Source organism: Gallus gallus, chromosome 1 (genome assembly GCF_016699485.2).
Source record: "Gallus gallus isolate bGalGal1 chromosome 1, bGalGal1.mat.broiler.GRCg7b, whole genome shotgun sequence".
Lineage (NCBI taxonomy): Eukaryota > Metazoa > Chordata > Aves > Galliformes > Phasianidae > Gallus > Gallus gallus.
The window spans coordinates 171,896,992-171,912,903 of record NC_052532.1 but is presented as its reverse complement, the minus strand read 5'-3'; the positions used below and the strand labels follow the sequence as shown (position 1 = coordinate 171,912,903).

At 34.9% G+C, this 15,912-nt stretch overlaps 1 protein-coding gene across 17 annotated transcripts in view; it reads right to left on the bottom strand.

Moving 5' to 3' along the window:
• Nucleotides 1–274: 274 nt before the first annotated feature.
• Nucleotides 275–15,912, bottom strand: part of POSTN (periostin) — a 33,267-nt gene continuing 17,629 nt past the window's right edge. The window contains exons 13-24 of one of the 17 annotated variants that reach the window (XM_015277591.4): nt 14,989–15,119; nt 14,729–14,831; nt 14,498–14,565; nt 13,889–13,934; nt 12,033–12,080; nt 9,445–9,540; nt 8,764–8,853; nt 7,179–7,256; nt 6,749–6,829; nt 4,640–4,726; nt 2,613–2,654; nt 275–1,542 (exon numbers count right to left, since the gene is read on the bottom strand). In XM_015277591.4, coding sequence (XP_015133077.1) covers nt 1,502–1,542; nt 2,613–2,654; nt 4,640–4,726; nt 6,749–6,829; nt 7,179–7,256; nt 8,764–8,853; nt 9,445–9,540; nt 12,033–12,080; nt 13,889–13,934; nt 14,498–14,565; nt 14,729–14,831; nt 14,989–15,119 — 911 coding nt within the window. In that variant the 3' untranslated portion in view covers nt 275–1,501. The remainder of the gene's footprint in view (nt 1,543–2,612; nt 2,655–4,639; nt 4,727–6,748; nt 6,830–7,178; nt 7,257–8,763; nt 8,854–9,444; nt 9,541–12,032; nt 12,081–13,888; nt 13,935–14,497; nt 14,566–14,728; nt 14,832–14,988; nt 15,120–15,912) is intronic. The other 16 variants (XM_046903177.1, XM_015277595.4, XM_040647560.2 and 13 more) reach the window with 16 other exon arrangements.

Below are 15,912 nucleotides of genomic sequence, written 5' to 3'. Positions count from 1 at the left end.
AAACGTAACAGTACAATACTTAGGCAGATTTACCCCCTTTAAAGAATTTAAGGAATAACACTCATGGTACATGATTATGGAATTAAGGGAGAAGTTAACTCTGTCTAAGGAGAGTCATGCAGTTAAAGGGCATTAATTTGTGCTAAATGAGGAAGTGAAGCATCTGCTTGCTTCTGTGAAGGCATGTTTTTATCTAGAACTACACTGATAGCTTAGGAATATTTACAGTTTGCTTTATCATATAAAAAAAGATTTACTTACAAATACAACACAATTTAGCCAAATTCTTTATTGAGTATTTCTTTCAAGACAGAAATATAAAAGCACATCAGATGTTTCCTCTTAAACTTTGGTTTGCAGAATTAAGGCACTCTGAAGATGTTTTTTCTTACTCCATGAGTAATTGTTTTCCAACTTTCATTAACAAAGTAAACAATTTTTATGAGTACAAAATTAGAGTTAGGGAAATGATATAATTTACAGACAACTCCACATTAGGACGAGACATCAGCAAGGCATGATTTGATATAAAAGTTTTTAGACCTAATCTTGTCTTTGTGACACCATTTTTCATGCAGAGTTAATTGTTTGCATGCAGTTTATTTATCCATTTAACAACCAAAAGACATATTTAGGGAAAACTGGGAAAACGCTTCAGAATCTCAATATGTGTGCTGGTACAGCATACCTTTAGCGGGAATGATTTTTCATATAAATAAAGTTCAATGTGGTCTCAAATACATTTTAGGAAGATCATAACATTTTTTTCCCCTTACTAAGAGCTTTCATTAGCCACATTTACCATATGACATTTGGATATGCAATGTAGAACAAAAAGAGATACACTGAATATAAGGCTTATTTCTTTGTTTAGAAAAGGTAATGTTATCCATTTCACTATGACATTAAAAGCATGACGAAATCTGACTTAGAAAGGACATACAATTCTACTGAAACAAAAGTGCTACGTTAACACTCATATTTCCTTACAATACTCATTCTAAAAGTCACCTGAGGTGATTTTTTTCTCTAGAAATGATCTGATTTCATTTATATTTCTTATTTAGTGGAAATAAAAATAATTAAAAATATACATTCTGCATTGTTCCCTGCTGTTTTTGAATCCAATCCTGCAAACATTTACTAACCAATTTAAGAGGGAATCCTGATCCTACAGAAGCTGGAGGAAGTTTTCCTTGCGCCTTCAGCAGTTCCAGGATTCCTCCTTGCATAATGCTTACTGTTAAGAGCATTTATAGCACCTCCAATGGAATACCCCTAGTGAGCATTATGCCATTAGTAATCATCTGCATTTTCACATCTTTTTGTGGATTCATGGTTCAGTTTACATTGTTATACAAAACACATTTTTTTCTAATATTCTTTTCTTTTTTTTCTTAAAAAAAAACAAAAAACAAACAAAAAAAACCCCACATTTTCTCTCTCTCTCAAAGACCACGCTGTTTTCTTGTAATTCTGTGGATTCTATCTTGAAAAGCTTTTAAGAATAAGCTAGTCTTGTCCTCCTTCTTGCTGATCCCCCTGGAAAAAAAAAAGAAAAAGAAAATAAAACATGTAATTATATGTAATATAGTTACTGTGTTTACTGATGAAATGAGGAAAGAATGAAGCTTGACAGTGAATCTTTCCCTGCTGTGCTGGCAGCTAGGGAATTATAGTTGTCTCTCAGCTTCCCAATCAACCCAGATAATGTGGAATCCCTGCATTACAAATCACACAGTGGAGAATCCCATAGTGTCATTGTCTTGGCTACAGCTGGGACAGATATTTTCTTCATAGTGTCTGGTATAATACTATGCTTTGGCCTTAGGAGAAAACCTGTTGATAGCACACCTATGTTTTAGTTGTTGCCGAGACAAGGAATATTCAGTTTTCCAGTTTCTCTTAGTGTCGTGACACCAAGAAGTCTGGGAAGCACAAGGAACTGGGAGGGGACAGAACTGGGACAGCTGACCTAAACTGGCCAAAGGGATATTCCATACCATATGGTGTAATGCAAAAAAAACCTATAAAACTGGGTGGAGCTCGCCAGAGGGTGGACAGCCACTGCTTAGAGACTGGATGGGCATCAGTTGGCGGGTGGCAAGAAATTGTGTTGAACATCACTTGTTTGGTAAATATATATATATAAATTATCATTCCTACTATTATTTCTCTTCCTTTTATGTCTTAGTAAATAGTTTTTTCTCTCAACCCATGGGTTGTACGTTGCTATTTTTTTTTTTCTGATTATCTCCCCCACCCCACGGGGAGGTGGGAGTGAATTAACAGCTGTGTGCTGAGCTGCCTTCTGGGTTAAAACACAACAGTCCTTTTTACAGTGCTAGGCTCTAGACTTCGACAACTTTATTCTATTCCAAAACAATGTCTGACTAAAGCACACAATGGAAGTTCTTTCAGATAGAAATACATATATATATATAAAGAATCTATAATTTATCATTTTTTTTATTTTTATTTTTTTTTAAGAATAAATGCAACCTTTCCTTTAGAATTCTGTTTTCTTAAGTTCCATCCCGTTTCACCTTAAACGTACCAGGGGAAAATACTTGAAATATGCTAAAAGTTTTTAATATATGTTTTGCTTTTACCTTGTGTCCTCTTGTTTGCTTGTACTTTCCGTACAGGTGCTTCTAGAAAATAGAAATATTTCAGTCAGAAGTTATTTGTAAGAGCATTCATTATAAATTTTGGAAACCCATTGTAGACTTGTAACATCTGCTCTTTCTAAATGTTTTTAATGAATTAAGGATTTTATTAGATTGCCATGTTGACTCAATCACCTGAAAGATGAATGCTAATAATAAATACAGTTTACACATTTCCATCATTTGTATTCATGCATAGAGTTCTACCAACATTTCAAAGATATTTTTAATTTTTAGCACTATTAACCGATCCATTATTCACACTGATCTTATGGGGATACTTGCACGACACGGACATTGGCCAGGACATTTTACTCAGGCAAAAGCTACCTGATGCTGACATCAAGGTGTGAACTCAGATTAATGTACTGCCCAGGACTTGGTCTCAACTTTTGGCAGAGGAAGTTCAGGTCTGCTTGCAGAGTACTGCACAGACATTTCTTCAGGAATTATGTATGTATGTATTCAGGAATTATGTATAAATCATACACTTGAAACTCAGCTGTTGCAAGATGTTGTTCACATTTCCAGCTGCAATTAGACTTGATGTGTAGCTTCACTGAGAGCCCACAGTATCACTTCACATTTATGGGTCAGTTCATGTTCTCAGAGACTTCTACTTTAAAGGCTACAGTGGGACAAAGCCCATTGAGATACCACTCTCACTAACAGATTCATCTGTTTTCCAGAAGACTGATTCAATCTATGGAGAGTTTTTCCTCTTTCTCATTAAACCATGAAATATTTTTAAAACCAGGTGTCTTCTCATTAGAAGGAAAAACATTTCAGAAACTTAAGAGAGCACGCTTCTTCACTGTCATAGGAATATGATTATAGCATTTTTCCTTTTTCACATGAAGTACTTGTCACTTTGTTTAACCAGCAGTTGTCTTCTCATCTTGAGGTACAAGGTTTGTGAATGTGTTGCCCTGAGATACAGGCTTTGCCTCTTTTAGCTGAGGCTAAATGGTGTGCATTTGTACGAAGTTCTTCAGCATCCTGAAAATGAGAGCATGTGGCCCACTTGAACTAGTATGTGTTCAGGTAGAGCCCCATGGTCAAAAATCATACCTTTCAGGCAACAGTTGAATTCCCTGCATGCCTTGTACTTCTCAACACTGAACATAACAAATAACTGGTGTACCTTCAGCATTTGGTGTAAACTTCAAATTGTAAGAAGTGTAAAACTGTATTATTTCTATGACCTTGTAGCTCAAAGGCTGACTGAATAAATACATTCTTACTCTGCATCATGACAACTAGAATTGGAAAAGTACGTACATAAAAATGCAAAAGAAACCCAAAGCAAACTACTTTTTAATTTGGAAGGATGATCACCAAAGAAAAAAAAAAAAAAAAAAGGAAAAAAGATTGTTAGACTTGAAGAATTAATTCCTGGCATATACCCAAGCTGAACATAAGTTGGCTCCTTGTGTTGGACCTCAACTCCATTCAGCTTTTTAAAAATAAGGAGCTTCCCTCACTTAACGATAGGATGAAAATAGAGATCCTGTGATATTTACTCATGCCCAGAGGTTGCATTCCCTCCACCCCACTCTTTTACTAAGTTGAGAACCCAACAGATCACATTGACAGATCACATTGACAGATCACATTAACATTGACAAGAAATATCTCATGTTAAAAAAACTCACGTGGTCTTCTTCTGGATGTGCTGCTTAGAGAAAGGTGCATGTTCCTTCAAATGCTTTACCTACACTTTGTGGTTTAGATATTTCCTCTTGTCTACTATGCCTGCCAAACCTTTTGGTTATTTTCAGACACAAGATAAGCCTCATTCTTCTCTGTAATGTTAAAGAAGTCTTTTCCAAATCAAACATAAAACTCTTGCTAAAATATTGACTTCAGACCTAAGTAACTTTTGTGAATAAATACTATAAATTGGCACCTAGAATGATTACTTCAGACAGAGGAGGCCTTAGTGATATTGGATTTATAGACAAACTAACCTTCCAAATGGACTTTCTTGATTTCTCTCTCGATAATCTGTGGTTCTCCCTCAATTACTTTAGTAACCTTGGTGTACTCAGTTCCAGCTATGATAAGCATTAAAAACAAATGAGTTAAATCTGGGATAGCATAGAAATCTTCAGTGGAAAGAATGTCATTTTGGGAGTGTAGATGTATGCAGGTCACAGTAATAATGCTGTGGTCTTGCTGATATCCTTGGTCCTGATACAGGTGATTCCTTCTCTAGAGCTGGAAATAATTCATCACAATCTTGGCTTTTAGGTTGTTTCAGCACAGACTGCCAATTATAATAAGCAGTACTGTACATTTCATGAGTTGAATTAAAGCCCATCTTTTAATTTAGACAGAAGGAATGAATCTATTTTTGTCTGGTCTCGGATTTAAGTACTCCAAAACTTTTCAGGAAAACAAGTAATTTGATGTAGACAAGAGAGTCATAAAGCATTACTGCTATTATGACCAACAGCCATAAAGTATTGTGTGTATCTGCTTTTATTGGCTGAAGGTATGGTGAGATATTGTCATGGCAGCTTAGGGTAGCTGATTGTATGGATAAATCATGGAAAAGATAGAAAAAAATCAGATTAAAACAAGAGCTTGAAATCTGCCTATATGGTTCATTCTGCCAAGCAGGATGCTTATGCAATCTAACATATAATAGCAAGGAAAAATAGCAAGAATTCAAGAGACAGTATTGTCTTTTCCAAATTTACTGCAGATAATTTATTTCTCACTTTTCATATCTGTAGGATCACTGTAAGATTTATCTTTACAGACTGTATGTATTTAATTGTATACCTCTGTAACGGAAGATTTTGCATATTTCTGGGATAAAGTTTACACATGATCTTTATAGACTGTTTGGGACCAATAGAACATAGTTTGAATACTTCTCATTTCAATTTTCACTTAAATAGTCACCACTGAAATAGGCATCTGCAGAGAGTAACTCATAATTGGGGTGCTTAGGGTCGGGTACAATGAAAAACCCTCTGGAATTTCATATCTCTCTTCAATGACTTCTGACTAATCCTGGCTAGATTTAAAAGAGCAAAGAGAAATATGGTAATCAGTATTCATGGCCATACCTTGGCTTATCTGTAGGACTAGCTGCATTATCAACTAGCATGGTTTTGTCTGATGGAGAAATTGCTGTCTCTCAGCCATCACTAAATTTCTACCTGATGTTTAACTCACATACACAGAATGATGCTTGCAAAGGGCTACTAGATTTAGTTCTGTGAACACATGGCTGAACTGTGAGCTAATTCAGAGATATTCAAGTTAGTAAATTACTATAAGTGAATATAAAATGAATTGGATTCAGTTAATATATGCTAAGAGAAATATTCATGAACACAGTTCAACTTCTCACCTTCACTAAAAACACAATACTTGAATTCTCTGTTTTATTTTCCATTGCTATTATAGATTGTTATTTCAATCTACATATTAAGCAGAGAACATTCCCAATTCATAGATAAAGATTAATTTCATAAGCACAAGTTCTTTCACCAGTTTTCTACATCTACTGCCAAGACTGTTAGAATCAGAAGAGCAAGAAGGAAAGAAAACCATTCCTAGGAATGCTATACTTGAAAAGAATTAAAGTTAATGCCTCGATATCCATCACCTGTAAGCACTGAAAGAGGGATGATCAACATGCCTTTGATTATTTACTTGAGGGCAATGAACATTCATTTCTGGATAACTGATGAGTAAGATACATTTAACCTATCACAATACTTTGTATTTCATAACCATTTTCCACAGATTTAAATTTGCTGATAAAAAGAGTTCACAGCTAGTGGAATAAATCTTCATTGCTCTCCTAGGTTTTAATTAGACAACTTTTTAAAGACTGAGAAAACAATGCAAATATTTTCGTGATTGATAACATATCAAAATTGATTAATCAAAATTTGGCGCTTCTTCATAGAGCACTGCACTTTTATTGTTTGTTTGTTTCATTAAAATTTCACTTCTGCTATGTCAGTCTTTAAAAAATGATGAGCCGAACATATCTGAGAGAGGTTGCAGTTGTCATAACCTGTTGCAAAAAGGTTAGTTTTAATACACCGAATTACCTCCCTGCAGAAGTCTTTTGATTTCTTCATCTTCAAGTAAATGAGCATCACCTTCAATAAATTTGGTCACCTTGGTAACCTCTGACAGGATACAGGTTATGGCAAAAAAATTGATTGACAGAAAATACATGACAATCCTATAAAAGCACGTAATCAAAATTACCAAGTTACAGAATTTTGTTGAATTACAAATGTCATCTGTGATGATATTAAACTGGAAACACCATTTTGCATGACAAGTACAGCTTATTATATAATACAGAAGATCAGATTTGGGCATTTCTTAGTTTCCGAGGCTTAATCTATGATTTTGTTGTATGAGCACATTTGAAGAAAACAAAATATACATTCAGTTATTACTTAACTAATATCGTGCTGGTTTTTTGTGTTTTATTTATTTATTTATTTTAAAGAAGATAAGGATACTAACCTTCCTCAAGCAATCTCTTTAAATTTTCTTCATTGTCCGTACCACCTGCAGTAATTCTGGTATATTTTATTTCTGGACCTGAAACAGATGCATAAAACAGGGACTTGTATATAATAGTATTGTATTTTAAGATTTTTTAAAAATATTTATGTTAAGTATTTAATATTTATGATTCTATCTTTAATGTGTTTTTAATCTGCCTTTATGGTGGTTTTATCCTTCACTGTGTCCCACACTGAAATGGAAGAGAGTTACAACTACAGTTTAGAGCTATTCAGACAAGTAGTTCAACAAATTTAGCATAGTAAACATCTGCTCATATTCTAAAAGTAAGACATAGTTTTAATCACTTTGCTGTATAAGGTCACATATCAGGTATTTCCTCAGTGCACAATGGTCTGGGACCAGTGTTGTAATGGATGATGTTATATTTATATAAGCTATGAGTCATTTGAGAGTTTGTACACACTGTACATAATAATGTTGATTTTACATGGATTATTATTGAATCTTGTATTTCAGAATGAGAAAATATGATTTTCTTTTCTCTTCCAGAAATATTCTCTTGAGAAATGGTGCCTGATATATTCAGCAATACCAATGTTTTTTTTTTTCATTTTTATTTTTTTTTAATTCCATTATATGTAAATAGTTGCATTAGAATAACTTGTCCTATTTCTTATTTCTCTTCTGCTTGAATGACACCTTAAATTGATTTTTTCTAGATAAAATCAATCTTCTGCTAAATCAGTATGTTCCTGCAACACTGTCTTTCCCTTGCAGCTTTTCATGCACAGAGTATTTTTGCTATGGTGTTCAAACTGGTATCTATCCACTGGGATCAAATGTGTTAGCAAATAATTTATACTGTTTAACTATACCTCACTTTACTCATTTCAATTTCTGTATAGATTGTACAATTCCTAAACATTAAATCTCCACTGTAGGTCAAATGTAACTGAAATTGGTAAAGGAATGATTGAAATTTACAGTGGGAAAAGATCAAGGAAAAGATGCTCATCAGTTCAATTCTACATTAGGACAAAACAAATGTCTGCTTTGTAGGTGTTAGAAAAATATAGACTCCCCTTACAGACAAACAAAGGATTGTTATTATCATCATTATTTCTGAAATAAGTGTCAAAGAATCCTGAGATGAGATGCAAAAGTAAGCACTGAAAGTCTACTGTTGAGGAAATTAAGACTACCTGGAGATATACAAATAACTCAAAAATTCATATACATGCACACCCCAAAAATTAATCCTAAAATAAGACAGACTAAAAAAAAAAAAAAGCAAAATAACAGTCTCATCCTGAAATGGTAGCTAGAATCCAAGAAAAAAAAAAGAGAGAGAGAGAGAGAGAAAAGATGAGTTTCTGTGTTTTTGCATGCAGGATGTAGTGACTCGTTCTGTACATGTATATGTAGCAGACACAGAAAGAATTTGAGCATACACAGTGACAAGTAGCAGGAATAAAATTTGCCTCTCCAGAAAATGCAATTTAGGCATTAGTACAGGACTTAAGTGGTGTTATTTTTGTATCTAATAGAGAACTTCACTAAACAGCTCAGCGTGAGTTACCTTGAATAATTCTTTCTTCTGTTACTTTTTTCTCTGTCACTTCCACAGGTCGCCCATCAATGATTTTGGTGTACGTTTTAATAATTGGTTCTACAAGGATTTTTAAAGTGAAGATATTAATAAACTCATGAGCAGTGTTTCAAGTGCTGCTTTTGAGAAACTGAAACTTAACAAAGCACATGAGGAATTACCATAGCACTTTTTTTTTTTTTTTTTTTTTAAATCAAAGTGCTCACAGTAGACCAGGAACTAAGTTTCCCTCAGATACAGAATGGCCACATGCTATTTTCTTTGAAACCCTCCTAGATATGAAATCCTCAAAGTTCCTAGCAAAGCAGGAAAAAAATGGTTGATTTCTTTGTCTGACAAAGCTGCCTTTCTATCACAAGAATTACATCCTAAATGGTTCTTAACTTAAGCAGGTATCATGTCAGCATGCAGAGCATTTCTAACACTATCTTGGCTGTAACTATGAATTACAGCTAGACAGATTATAAGACAAAATACTTTTGAAATGTGTGAGAAGTGAGAATGAAATGATACAATACAATACAGCAATTCTCATTAAAAATAGCTCAGTTGTCCAACATGAATAATCTTTATGCAAAGAAAAATTGATGGGGAACAGATAATGTTTCAAATTTTATCTAATACAAATCAAGTTGCTGAAAGCATACCAACCTCCATGAATCACTTTAGTTATTGTCTCCCCCTCCCTGACTATTTTGAACTCAGGTTCTCCTTCAATTATTTTAGTGAGCTGTGTAATAGATGGGTCTGTGACATGAAGGAAAAAACAGCATGTTATAAATAGCCATAAAAATATGCACAGTATTCCATGGGGCTGAGATTAAGCTATCATTACCATTCCAGCCCTAAATAAGCCAGATGAACATAAAGGAGTTTTTTTTTTTTAAACCTGAGAAGCCTTCTGCAGCAGTGGCTGTACAATTCTGCACTTCCTCCCATACTATCTTAAATTTAGATCTTACTGCACATTTATTGTTTAGAAATATTTTTACTTCTGTGCATGGGGTATTTTTAATATCTGTTGACAAGACTCAGGCAAAAACAGACTGTCAGCAGCAGAAGGAAAGCATACATATTGGTAAAACACCTACTCTGACACATTGCTGGAATCTTATAGCTATTGCTTTGCTAGTCATCAGCATGCAAAGTATTGAAAACTTGGAAATGACTAGAGAGAAAAATGTTCATTGTGTTATTTCCTACTAACTGCACAGATACCCAAGAAGAAACTGGATCTTTTAATCAATTCAGATTGTTTATTTATTTATTTTTGAATGGCTGATTCCTTTTTTGTTTTATGTTTTTTAAAGCTAGCCAGACTTTAGCAGTAGTCATACAGCATCAAGAAAAATGAAGGTAAAATTCAGAGATCAACTAGACAGGCTGCAAGGGTATATGCCAGCAAGACTGGCTACCGCTACCATCCTCTGAGATTCATGGGAGAAGTCATCTTGATATCAATGGCCAAAGCAAATAATTTGATAACCTCTTAATCTTGTGAAATCCGTGGAGACCACACTGATAAAACGTGCCTCTGTATGACAGGATGCTGTATTGTCTGGTCTGGGATCAATTCATTAGGAGTTGGGTTTCAACCAGATTTAACTCCTGAGATCTCTTTCAAACTTGCTTATGTAGAGACAATGACTCACAACTCCAGCAGAAATCATTAAGATTGGAAGAGGCAAACAGCAAGCTGTAAAATAACTTTTTTTTTTTTTTTTTTAATGAAATCTCCCTTCCATAATTTTCTGCTGGAATTTACAGACATTATATTGCAAAATCTAATATGCAACTTTTTATACAGACAATTGTGGGCATATGTGGTTGTGATGGGAGCTTCTACTCATTGCTATCATTGCAAGCAAGCTCAAAAGGGCCTAAACTGACTCTCCTGGGACTATATCTGAGTCATCAGTAAGCAGATTCTGTTGGCCAGAGATGATTCTTTGTATAGTATCCCAAAGCAAAAATATTGTGCTGGCAGTGGTAAGGAGTGACAGTTCAGTGCTCACCAAAATGTAAAAATATTTTATGCCTCTTCGGTGAATAGTACTTAGTTGTACATTTGCAGAGAAGTGCTCGGACATTTCATTTTTTTCCTTATTTTTTTTCTCATCTTTCAAACTATACTAAATTGCCCAAACTATCTACTCTGGCTTAGGATTTAATATAGAAGAACAGGTACCTCCAGAAGGTGATTCCCCTTCATCTTGTGAAGATCTCTAAAATACTTTGGTCAAATTACAATACATGGAATCAATTCCATATTTATATTGCTCTGTAGCTCTGATTTCATAACACAGACTAGGAAACAAGGATTAGCATATATATATATATATCTTACATACATATATATATATATATAAGATAGTATCTAATGGTAGGTGGGACAAAACACAGAACAAGAAAGGAAACTCATCACTTCTGTTGGATGGGAGTCTTCACAGAAACAATGGCTAATCAGTTTGCATGAACATTCTGCAAGATATTCTGACTGCCTTTGTTCTCAGTTGAGCTCTATCAGATTCCTTTTGAATGCTTTTATTTCAAAAGGAAACTGGAGCAAATAAGCATGGCCACTGGTTTAGTGAAACTAAGGGATGTTTTATTTAGGCTATGAATTACAAGTGTTTTTAATAGTTCTAGCCTCACTTTTTGTTCTTTTCAGTCACACCTCTAATTTATTCTTTAAAACATGCTTTTGATTTGAGAAAAACAGTTTGGCTAACCATGTTTTCCAGGCATCTGACAGATATTGGTATTTAGAACTGACTGAAAGCTGTAAAGAAATTAACTATTACTTTTAATGTTTGGTTGGTTGGTTGTAACTGTGTAACATATCTTTTAAAATAACTAATACAAAAACTGTACAATCCAATTTTCCTTATACTTTATATTAAGTACAGTAATACTTATAGAAAGTAGAGTAATACTAAGGCATTTAAAAGGCATGCTTTTTAAAAAATATTGTATTAAACAATGTGTTTTCAAAATGCCCATGGAGGAAAAAAAAAATCTATCTGGGAAGAACAACTGTAGGAAATCTTTTCATATAAAATAATTCAGCCAGTTCTAATCACAATATTTGTATCTTTGCTTTTCCAGCAAAGTACCAAACAACCTGGAGTTGTTAAGTACAAAATACATTCAGTTAAATAAATAAATACAATATATATTCTGTATATGTATACATATTTGAACATATACAGATATATATATTGGAAGGCCCCATTTACCTTCCTTTCTGATGATAGGCTGTACGTTGCTTTCAATTATGTTAATTTCTGAAAGTATAGAAAATGGAGTATAAAACACATTCCATTCTTAATGGAAATGATAATTCCTGATGGTAATCATCTGGTCATAAAGATGTGAATAACGTCACAGATATTAACAGAAGGTAAACTAACTGAAATGCCTCAGAGTATGCATTTCAGTTCTGTTTACTAAATGGTGATATATACAGTAGACAGTCTTTTTATGTGCTATTTTCTTTTGTTTGTGCCTCATAAAACCCACTGGTCTTGAAATCCATAATAACGTAAGATAAATAACAATAATGCCTCATACAATTCTCTTTATAAAAATTTATACTATTTCCTGGCATATCTTAAATTTGAATCTTGCCCATTTTTTCTCCTTAAAGAGCTCAACTAGTAAACAGAGGAGACCCTCTAACATTGAGAACTACTCTTGCATTTCAAAGAATATAGAGCATACTCATAGGTATACCTGTACTCATAGGTATCAGTCTACCCCTCTACAACTAAAACAGACGTGTCCATAAAACACTGCTGACAGATCGTTATCTGACTCACAACCATTTCTATAAACCTTCACTTTTAGACGTCGAAGCCATGTTCAACTAAATCAACTTTCTTAATGTTTGACATTGAAATTCCTTGCTCCAGCTCATAGGCATGAGCTTCTTCTGCTACTCTAAATGGTTGTGAAATATATATTCCACTTTTTTCTGTTGTTCCAAGAGCCTTCAAAATTCAGTATATTCATCCTGGAGTTACAAAAGCTAATGTGATGTTCTCCATTTCTACTGAGAAATGTGGGTAGTCCTGCAGAACTTCACATTCTGATGCAAACTGAAGTGTATGAGGAGCAGCTGAGGCCCCTGATTTCTCAGTCCAGAGCAGAGGAGCTGAGGGGAGGCCTGATGGCAGCTGCAGCTCCTCACAGGGAGCAGAGGGGCAGCGCTGAGCTCTGCTCTCTGTGACAGCGACAGGGCCCGAGGGAACGGCATGGAGCTGCGTCAGGGGAGGGGCAGTTGGGATGAGGGAAAGGATCTGCACCAGAGGACAGTGGGCATGGAACAGCCTGCCCAGGGCAGTGGACACAGCACCAAGCCTGACGAAGATCAGGAAGCATTTGGACAACGCTCTCAGACACAAGATTTGAATTTTGGGAGGTGCTGTGTGTAGGCCAGGACTCACTGCTACTTGTGGGTACCTTCCAACTTAAGATATTCCGTGGTTCTGTGATTTTATGATTCTATGATGCTTTCTGTGCAGATAGTAAAAGCAAACCCTTAGAAAGGCTGTGAGAGAACAAGAAAGTTTCCTTTTCCATATTTATTCCTGATAGAGGAAATGGTTGAAGCAACTGGTTCTGTAAAGACTCATATTTGCATGTATGGAAAACAGATGGAAAAGGTACACTCTGTCTCACTGGAAGCATTTGTGAAAATGAAAGCGTATCAAATGTAGAGTTTGGTCAGTGCTACATCTTGGAGAGTCTCCGAAGCCGTATGACTACTGTGCAACAAGCACTGAACTTCGGCTAGAAAGTGGGGAAAAAAAAAATCTTTTCCATACGTATCTTGTCTGCTCCAAAGAGTCAGAACAGCTTAGTTCAGGGATTCTTCCCTGTCATCTTGAAAGGGATAAAAAAAGTATACCAATACATGCAGTAGCCAAAAACATTCTTGGAGTCTTTCTTTCCCTGAGCTTCATTGGCCAACCTTACTTTGCCAGAAATTGCTATCTTATTGATTGTAAAAAAAGATCTACAATTCAGATTGGAACTGGTAACATTAAAAAACAATCTCAAACCCATCTGGAAATATTTAAAATTAACTTACTGTAAAACGTCAGTGGAATCTCTTTGAAGGTACTGTCACGAACAAACTATAAATACAGAAGAGTAATTTTAAAGATTAAAAGAGCACTTTCATTCCCATTTTCTAAAGATTGTACATAGAAATCACTGGTTAACTGAACAAAAACTCAGGCTATGCTATTTGACTATGTCCTCTCATTCATGACTGAAAGTGAACATAGCCTCAAGAGAGTATTTAAGACAGATCTCTTATTTTTCTCTGTAGGCTTTGAGGCTAATGAGTTAAATGGCATAGTTATTTAACTGCTTGATATTTCTCTCAAAGACAGATTGCCTTATGAACTTGGAATTTATCTATGTTGATGTAGTGATAAAGTGTACCTGAAGCAAACAGTAGATTTGGGCCAGTTCACACTGGATTTGGCTATGTGCAAATATTCTGCAATTACTTGGTCATGAAAAACATAACTTCTAACTGTTGCACACATTGTATCATTCAAGATTACACTTGGGAGACTGGGAGCAACTGTTTTGTGTTTCATTCTGAAGAAGCAGAGCCAAAGAACCATTTCTGAACGATAATGTAAGTGATTTTGCAGATCCTGCCAAAAGGACATTATTATAAAAGTACCTTGATTTGAATATACTTGATCAGCTTCTTCAGGATTGTGAGCAACTGATCGTTTCCAACAGGCAGATCTGAAAGAAGAAATAGGCATGTCTAGTTAGCAGTGATGTACATTTTCTGTTTTGTATTTTGTAAATTGTCTTTTTAAAGGAAGTAACTTTTTACAATTATTGCACCTACATAAGATACAGACAGATTCAGAAATGTATGTAAATTCTATGAACTAATACTCACCTGCTGGATATAGGAGTTTATCAATAACATGAATTACACCATTGGTTGCCATGAGATCAGGTTCTCTTGACTTCAGGTCATTAACTAGAAGAGTATCATTCACCTGGTAAAGAACAAAAGTTATCAATGATATTAAAAATAAAACAAACCCTTAATGCTACATTCTGAGAATGTTCACACAAAACATCAAAATATAGACATTGAATGTCAAATTTGCATTACAAGGTTGTATAAAAAAAACTTCTTTTTCATCACTTAACTGTTTTCAAGTACAGTTTTCCTCCTTGGATAGTTTTAAGGATGTTTGTCACACCAGGCTCAAAGCCACTTCCAATGAAAACTCCTTGTGTCAGGTGGTAAAGAAGAATGTTCCTGAGAGCATTTTTGTCTCCTATTTAAATAGAAAAATAAGAAATACAAGTAATGGATATTCTAATTGTGCTCCACAGAAACATTAATTTCAGGAATAGTAAGCAGTCTGCAGTATCAAATATCATCAAGAAACTAGATGAACTGCTACTTTAACACCCTTGCAATTAAAGGGAACCATATCTGACAGTGTTGGCACTGAAATTAATGTAAATATTCTCTTAGGCAACACCCGTCTGGGATGAATGGGGATAACTCATAGCTCACTATACACACATATATTTTCTATCTTGGGCAGGACAAGTTGCAGGCAGACTAGAAGAATGTCATCTGGAGTATGATCCTTTGCTGGTCTTACATACGGTGAGAGGAAGAGAAGTTGAGAAAGAGAAAACAACCCCATTCTGGGGGTGATTTCCTTATTTCATAGGTTTCATCTCTATTTGGGAAGAAAAGAAAAAAAGCCAACATTTCCAAGACTAACAAAGGAAATGGATTCTGGAGTCCAAGCTAGTGTCATGGCAGCGCCCTGGAGCTCCACATCTATAGAATCAAAGGATGAGCTGTAGGAATATCCGCTGCCTGCCCAGGAGACTGTGTACCAAGCAGGGGAGATTTAAAAGATAACATTACATGGAATATTGTCTAATATTGCTTATTCTTACAGAAAGTTTCAGCCTTGATGAAACTGTGAGATTATAATTTTTCACAGTGTCTTTTTCAGTGAGCATTTCCCTTTATCTGCATTTGCTTTGATTGCTGATACTGGTACTGATACCGCTACAATTCATTTTACTGCTGAAGTTCAATTAAGT